The sequence below is a fragment of the Atta colombica genome, unplaced genomic scaffold, assembly GCF_001594045.1.
Source record: "Atta colombica isolate Treedump-2 unplaced genomic scaffold, Acol1.0 scaffold282, whole genome shotgun sequence".
NCBI lineage: Eukaryota > Metazoa > Arthropoda > Insecta > Hymenoptera > Formicidae > Atta > Atta colombica.
Genome location: NW_017259384.1, coordinates 22,255 through 31,486, shown reverse-complemented (window position 1 = coordinate 31,486; position 9,232 = coordinate 22,255). Strand labels below are relative to the sequence as shown.

The 9,232-nt window shown below is 27.4% G+C and overlaps 1 protein-coding gene across 1 annotated transcript in view; it reads left to right on the top strand.

The window, feature by feature from the left end:
• The window catches only part of LOC108689941 (probable tubulin polyglutamylase TTLL1), a 9,526-nt gene extending 1,443 nt beyond the window's left edge, over positions 1 to 8,083 (top strand). The window contains exons 2-9 of the mRNA XM_018196933.1: positions 200 to 331; positions 408 to 473; positions 1,165 to 1,343; positions 1,698 to 1,884; positions 2,043 to 2,244; positions 3,526 to 3,756; positions 7,759 to 7,868; positions 7,951 to 8,083. Of these exons, the coding sequence (XP_018052422.1) occupies positions 200 to 331; positions 408 to 473; positions 1,165 to 1,343; positions 1,698 to 1,884; positions 2,043 to 2,244; positions 3,526 to 3,756; positions 7,759 to 7,868; positions 7,951 to 8,083 (1,240 nt within the window). The remainder of the gene's footprint in view (positions 1 to 199; positions 332 to 407; positions 474 to 1,164; positions 1,344 to 1,697; positions 1,885 to 2,042; positions 2,245 to 3,525; positions 3,757 to 7,758; positions 7,869 to 7,950) is intronic.
• The last annotated feature ends 1,149 nt before the right edge of the window (positions 8,084 to 9,232 follow it).

The window sequence follows — 9,232 nt, the reverse complement described above, 5'->3', positions numbered from 1 at the left end:
ACAGAAGTCAGAAAAAAATTTTCTTAAAAATATTGTTTCATAAACATCTTATTTTAAGACAATTTGTGTAAATATAGTAGCTTCCTTAATTAGTTTTAAGATATTTATGTTAAATAATTAAGAGATAATCTCAGCAATATTAAAATATTGGCATTGATTAATTCTTTCACAATTATGATTAAATAATTGATAATTATAGAGTGCCAACAGTCGGGATGGATCGGACAAGAATCACGTTTTGCACAGATGTAGACAAATCTGTAATCGTACACAACTTCGAAAAACGTGGCTGGACGCAGGTTGGTCCAGAGGATGATTGGAATTTTTATTGGTAATCATAAATTACAACACAAGATTTGTATATTATTTGAGAATTTATTATTATAACATTCTATTATTTATTATAGGGCTGTTACACAATCCTGCAGGAATATTTTTAGCATTGAAACTGGATACAGGATGGATGATAATCAGTAAGACAAAGCAAACTTTTTTATATTATTAATTATATGTATTAATAAGCTACAGAGAGTTTAATTGATCAATGTATATTTTCTCAGATAAAAGTGCGACATTCAAATTATTATTATAATTCCATATAATTATTATATTGACAATGCCTACTTACTTTTAATTTCCACTATATATCCACTGTATATCTGATTAATATGTATCTTAAAATTGCCGTGCTATCTACCCTGAAGCCTCTTTTCTCATTGAAATTGATAGAGTTCTTTGGTTCCAATGAAATGTAGTATTCAACGAGATGTAATATTAAAGAATTTTTGGGGTCGCTGATGTCGAATCCGAATTTAAAATTTGAAAATAAAAAATGGCTGAACCAATATGGCGAACGGAAAAGTTATGGAAATGATAAATCTTGATGAAATATAGCGTTAAAGAATTTTTAGAGTCATTGATTCTGAATCCGGGTTCAAAAATTGAAAATTCAAAATGGATAAACTAATATAATAAATGGATGTGCTGAAAGTTTTTTAATTTCTGCAAAATATAGGTCAGGCGCGCGTATAAGTGCGCTTGTAATGTGCTAGTATTTAAAAAAATAGAGATGACATGTTATGGAAAATTCTATATAGATATTCATTTTTTAGAAATACTAATTTATAAGCCATTTTGAAGAAAAACATTTATTTATGCTATTAGAATCATTAATCACTTCCCAAATCACTATGAGCTTACGCGCAAGGATTTGCTGGTAAAAAACATTAAGCGATACCGAAAGGACTTAGAAAGAGAGGGAAATCCATTGGCAGAACGCGCAGAAGGTCCAGGCAAATATTTGTACCTCGACTTCATACCTGTCACTTTCGTCTTACCAGCTGGTGAGTCCAAAATATTAAGATTAAGTTTTTAAAAATTAAAATAAAGAGTTGATTCGAAAAATTTTTTGACAAAATCTAACCTGATAATTGTTTTGTAAATAAAAAGTCTTAAATTAAAAATTTTTTAATTGGTATAAGATCCACAAATAATAGACACGCAGTTTATTTGAATTAGAACATTGTAAAAATTTGCATAATTTATTATTGGACACTCTTGACTGAATATGGTCCTCTTCACTCATTTATGTTAAATATTTCGATTCAATCAATTTTCACACTATGTATGTTTTATTTATGATATTTCAAATGAGAATTATTTGATTTATTTTTTAATTTCACAATATTATGCCATAGATTACAATATGTTCGTGGAAGAATATCGCAAGTCCCCGCAGAGTACCTGGATTATGAAGCCATGCGGCAAATCACAGGGTGCTGGGATATTTCTTATTAATAAGCTAAGCAAACTGAAGAAGTGGTCACGCGAGGCAAAGACACCATTCAATCCAAACTTGACAAAAGAATCATATGTCATATCCAGGTAATTATTTTATAATAATAATTTTAATCAAAGACATTTCGATTATAAGGATGTCCTTCATGAGATTCTAGCGGTGGAGGTGATTAGCAACAGTCAATTAAAGCTGTTAATTTCTTTTTTTTCGAACCATTTCATCATTTTAATATTTCTTACGGTAGATATATCGACAATCCGCTGTTAATCGGCAGCAAGAAATTCGACCTCCGATTATACGTTCTCATCACGTCATTTCGACCGCTTAAAGCGTATCTCTTTAAATTAGGATTCTGCCGATTTTGCACCGTCAAGTACGACACCAGTGTTCAAGAGCTCGACAACATGTACGTGCATCTAACAAATGTGTCCGTGCAAAAGCATGGCGTATGTATCATATATACTTATCAAATTATTCGTAACAGTACTGTTTTTGATTAATAAATAGATAATATTAGAAATTAATATGCCCCATTACATAGATAATTTCAGTAATATTACAGCAACATTGCAAATAGTGCACCAATATTGCTGCAAATTTTGTGCTGTACGAATATATTTTTTTACCTCTTTACAGCATGAAATATTACAGCAATATTGCAGCAATATTTGAAAGACTGCAATATTTCATAAAATATTACTGTAATATTGTAGCAATATTATGCAAAAATAAAATATTGTTGCAATATTCTGCAATATTGCTATAATATTTTAAAAAATATTACAGATATATTGCATACAACATTATGCAATATTTTAATAATTAATCTAATTTTATTCATTATTAACATATTATTGCTTAGCATCATATTTCAAAATACGTACAATAAAGTTATGATAAAAAAACATGCGGAGGCTTAAAACGCATGTCTAAAAAAGATTGTGAATTTCCAGAAGAATCATCAACTCGCATTTTACATTCACTTCTTATAGACTTTCTATATATTCTTATCTTATAGACATCTATCTATCTTATAGACGTCTATCTTATAGACATTTTCTATATATTTTCCTACGAGAAGTGCGTCTATCTCGGGGCCTCGTCTTTCTCTCTTAAATTATAATATTGTAACAATAATATATTACAATATTTTGTAAAAAATACTAAAATTTTAATATTTTACAATATTTCTAATATAATATTTAAATTTGAATATTGCAGCAAAATTGTTGCAAATTTGTAATATTGCGCACTATTAAAATATTATTGCAATATTTCTGCAATATTTCGTGTTGTAGAGATCTTTCCTCTTTTTATGGAAAATATTTTTCTATTTTACTTCAAAATTAAATTTACAAAATAATCTTTATTAAATTAGGCAATTAAGTAAATCAATTTTGATATCAGAATGTTTAATGTAAACATACGATTTTTTAAGGAAGCTTAAACTAAGCTCAGTGCATTACATAGCGCTCAGTGAGCGGTTTTTTATTTTGGCAGTCTAAAAAAATACCTATAACCTTTAAAATCTTTTTAAAAATTTTACATAAAAATTTAAATAATTCTTAATTAAAAAATTTTGAGCCAATTTTAGAATTTTAGATTTCATTGCGTTTCTGTAATCCCTGGATATTTAGTTTTTCAACATTTTAACTTTCAATCACGTAGTTTGTACAGATATTTAGTGTACTGATCAACACGGAAATTGTTGTATACGAGAATTTCAGGACGAGTATAACAGCAAGCATGGCGGTAAACTGAGCGTGCAGAATCTGCGTTTATACTTGGAGAGCACGCGCGGGAAGGCGGTTACAGAAAAGCTATTCGCCAACATCTCTTGGTGCATCGTGCATTCGTTGAAAGCGGTAGCACCAGTGATGGCAAACGATCGACACTGTTTCGAATGCTACGGATATGACATCATCATCGATAATAAGTTAAAACCGTGGCTGATCGAGGTACATTGATTTCTCATCTTTCGTAATTCATCACAAGTGTCCTCCGACAATTTAATATGAGTTTTTAATATGTTGTATTTTAAACTTAATACATTAAACTTAAATACATATTTTAAGCTTATTGCCCAGTAAACGAAAATGGATTAAAATGAATTAAAATTTTTTTAATGCGTACTTTAAATCCATGAAAATAGATTGAAAGGATTAAAATGGATTAGATCCGAGCTGACACTAGTTTAATATAATATTTGAAAAAAAAAAACATTCATATTTAAGGGTTACAAATTTTATTCATAAGACATTTATAATAATTATACCTGAAATTAACTATTTCAAATTGGTATTTAAAAAATGCATTAGTGGGATTCGAGAACCTCTGGATTATGAATCTTCTACATTATCCGCTATACCACTTGTTCATTTGGTAAATGTGTTATTCATTCTCTTCAATTACAACCAGCTAAACTAGTAACGAAATTATATAGATATAATAAAAATATCATCATTTAACAGATATAATAAAGTATAAATAATTTATATTACTATGAGACAACATTGGGTAAATATCGGATAATCTCTAATCGCGCTTGGCCGATGTCGCGCGCATGATTAGCCTAATATTCGGATTGTGTTCGACTAGATTTGCGAGTGTTCACATTCGATCATTCATTTTATTTCTAATCAAAGAGAAACAAAAGAACATAGCTCAATTATTTTTCGTTACGTTTTTTGAATTTGGTTGGATTAAAACGAAAAATTTCCTACTTATAAGTTTGAATAATTTAAGTAGCATTTATGTTCCATGTTGCAGTTATGTTTTAAATAAAAATATTTTTTATTTAATTAGATTAAAAAATTGCATTTTATATTCAGAATATTGAAATGAGCATGTTGCACAGAAATTGTTGATATTATTTTTGAATTTCACTGAAAACTGTATTTCTTATTCACAATTCTGAACTGAGTAATATTCACGATGCAGAAAACGCTAATATTATTTTTAGATTGAAAGACATAGAGATATGTTCTATGCAATTCCTATAAATAAATAAAAATGCTTTCAAGATTAAAAAGGATTTACTTTATTAACATTCATGAATCTATATTTCTAAAAATCTGAATCCATTTTAATCCATTTCAATCCATTCTCGTTTGCTGAATAAAATCGGAGGAGGACAGATGTAATATTATGCTAATAAATTGTGCTGAGGATTTTCCCATGATAGATGATAATGAGGACAAACATACATTTTTAAAATTTTGTTATATATTATATAATCAAGGAAAATTTTATCGCAAACAACTAAAAATACTAAGTAACAGTAAGTAAATAAATGATCATGATATCAAGAAATAAAAGTTAAACATAAATGATTTAAAATACACGTGCATGAATGATGAAATCAGTAATTATATAATGTAATGATACTAGTTGAATTATGTAGATTTATGGAACACATATAAATTATCGTTATATTTAATATACATATTTATTTATGTACAAATACTACAAATAATGCATTCTACTACATAACTACATTATAGAAACCGTTGTCACTTTCCTTTATTATATTATCTTTAATGTCAACAAGAGAAATCTAATTTCAACATTTTACTATTCTTATATAATGATAATATTTACGTTTATTAACTTTATTTCAAACTCCCTGAGAAATGTTTTATATATAATATAATTATATAAAATTATATAAAACGAAAATGGATTGGAAATTTTCAATTCATCCGAATCTATATTTTAAATCTATAAAAATAAATTGGATTCCATATAAAAAATTTTTATACATGTAAAAGTTTAAATAAATTAAAGCAGTAATTACATGAAATTCTATTTAGTTATTATTTTAAAACTTTTATACAAAAAATATACGCTAGCTATATAATAAAGGAAACGTATTAATATAAAATATATATAAAAGCGATTAATTTATTAAATTATTAAAAATAAGGAATTTACATATGTAACATTTATTATATTTATGTAGTTCTTTTTATGTTTCTTTTAATTATTAAATGAAGTAGAATTCATTTGATTTATATTTTTACAGTACAACTTTTTTTTAACTCAGTCGAATTAAAACGAAAAATTTCTTATTCATAATTCTAAATAAAATAGCATTCATAATGTATTTTTAAATGAAACAATGGATTTTTTATTCACAATTTTGTGATATAATGAATAGTATTCATGGCCCATTTTAGAAGAAAATGAGCCATTAAAAGAAAAACTTTTTTCTATTCAATTGGATTGAAAAATTGCATTTCTTATTCAGAATTTTGAATTTAATAGTATTCACAATGCATAGAAATGGCCGATATTATTTTTAAATTCAATTGGATTGGAAAAACTGCATTTTCTATTTAGAATTTTTAATTAAGCAGTATTCACGATGCACACCACACCACATAAAATACTATAATATTATTTTTAAATTGAAAAGCATAGAAATATACTCCATGCCATTCCTATGAATGAATAAAAATGCATTCAGGATTGAAAAGGATTCATTTTAACATTCACGAATCCGTACTTCTGAAAATCTGAATCTATTTTAATCCATTTCAATCCATTTTAATTCATTTCAATTCTCATTTGTCGGGTATATAATTTTATGTAATTCTACATACCTAAATGGACATATTTTATATATGATTGTATATATGTAATTATATATATTTATCAACGATCCGATTTATTTTATATTATATTGACTGATTTATTCGTATCGATTCAAATTTTTCTATGCTGATGCGTTTGGTATTACAATGGGACTATTAACAAACGCAAGTAATTTAATCAGCCATGCAACTATATTGATTATCGTGTTGGTCTCATGTCTCTCTTTGTGGCATCAAGTTGCAGCATCCGATTTGATAAATCTTATTGCGAACTTTTTACTATTACTTGTATAATGTCTTTTAATTGCTATGTATAATTTATTCCGTATAACTTTTATGTTTTATTCGATCTGATCAATGTTATTTTATACGGCTTTTTTTGTAAATTTTATTGATGAAGGTTCAAACCCGAAGCTGAAACGTTCAAATTTTAATTGATATATTATAGTAAATTTTATTGAATATCGATTTTTTTATTTTCGCACCGTTTCTTGATTTCTACAGTCATTATTTCGTTATTTATTGTATTGTTTTCTGGAGTCCTTTACTTATTTTATTTACATATAAGTATAATTTATATGTAAATAAAATAAATTATATATATTCTATAAGTTTACAACTTAATTTAAATTCAAGTAGTGAGCGTTACATCAGAAATATATACTGATTTCATTCTATATGTACCATTTTGTGTATTTTAGAGCATTCTTATTCGACTTTCATATCTTGATTCTATTACCTTATTCCATATTTAACTATTACACAAATGTTCTAGTTACCTGGTGATTATATAATAAATATAACTGATAAATATAACTGACTAAATATGACATGAAATATTCTTCAAATGTATTTATTGCCCCTCATCCTGTCATATTGTTTCCTATGATCTCCTATTACAGAAAGATACAAACAGAACGTGTTACATAAAAAAATCAGATCTACGGATAGGTAAAAATATTAATGTTGCATTTGTATAGATGCATGTAATTAAATCTTAAAAAAATTGTTTAGAAAATAACTTTATTATTTATGATTAAATTCATAATAAAGTAATCTTTAATTTGATAAAAAAATTCAAAATTTTGAAAAAGTATGTGATAATGCATTAAAAAATTAAAAATTTAGGATAATTTTTTATGATTTTAAAGTATTTTTAAAATAAAAATTTTAACTTTCATCAAAAAAATTTTTTCTATTTTTTTTTTTATAGTTACAAAGAAAAAAGATATTTTTGAAGAAATATTTCATCTCCTAACAGTGCATATATGAACATGATATAAAAAATACAATAACTTTCGTATATCTCCTTGTCAGTAAAATCTTCAAATTTCGAAAACATCGAAGTTTTGGTTTTTTTTACAGGTAAACGCCTCGCCATCTCTCACATCCACGACAGTAAACGATAGGATCTTGAAATATAAATTAATCGACAATATCATATCGGTGGTTCTGCCTCCGGATGGTATGCCTGAGTAAGTGTACGATATATTTTAATAAAAATCAAAATCTCCAGTAAGTTTACGAGATTAAAATTTACGGTTTTGATTTGATTAGTGTGAAATGGAATAAATTACCTTCACCAGATGCTTTGGGTAACTTCGAGTTATTGCTCGACGAGGAATTGGCAGACGAAAGGGAGGGTTCATCGAGCAAATATCGCGGTTCTTCTCTTAACAAGTGGAAATAGATTTTATCCTTGTATGATTATTTACTCCAATTACTCCTTAAAATTACGCTTGAAGCGCCAGATAAACGAACAATGAATGAAGCAAGATTGAAAAGTTCAGAAGATCGATATTTTCATTCCCATGAATGATAACAGAAATAAAGATTATAGAAAGGATAACAGGGAGAAAGAGGAAGGCTCTTAATCAAAATGGAAGGCTGAAAAGATCTCACTGGAAGATCAACAGCGAAACTTTCCTGCGCTTGTGTTTCTTTACTAACAGGACATCTTCCTGATGTCCCTCAAGAAAGAACTTACTTTAAGAGATGTAAGAAAGATAATGTGATACTGAAAAAACAAATAGCCAGAAAAACCAAGAGACTCGGAAGAGAATACAAACGAAACGTGATAATGCATAGCAAATTCCCTGGTTTGTGAACTTTAAGTCCCTTATGCTCTTGCTATAGATTAGTAAAAATCACATTTCACCAATGAATTCCCGTGCGTGCAATTCCCCCACACTCACACATTCCCCTAATAGTCTATAAGTAGTGCAATCTTTTTCCGAATAATCATGTCTTTTATACAATTTAATTTCATCGCTAGAGTATTTTTATATATTTTTATATATTTTTATATATTTTTATATATTCTTAATATGTGTAAATATTTTTATATATTTTCTTTCTTCAGGTTAGAATGCTTAGGCAGTGTTACTGTCGCTATTAAAGCTCATATCGACAGACCAATCGACAATCAACTCTGACTATCAACCTATTATGGACTAACCTATTATGGATTAATAATGAGGTTAACTAATTGTTAACTAATTGGTTCACTGTAGATCAGTTTGCAAAGCTGATTGTCTGACAAACTTTAGTAGCGACATAACGGACGTATTTTAAATGTTCTATCCTGAATAATGGTTAACTCACGATTGTCATAGTTGATATTTGTATTGTAATAATTATTTGCATCATAAGTAGGCATTTCTAGATAATGTCTTATTATATTTTTTATAATGATTACGAAGAGAACTCCAAGTACTAAATACTTATTGCATAACTTTTCAGTACAGGCATAAGCAACATCTTTTTTATGTAAATAGCGCATTAATTTTCCCAATAATTAGTAGCTTTGAACATTCAGGACAACGAGCTTCTATTGTAC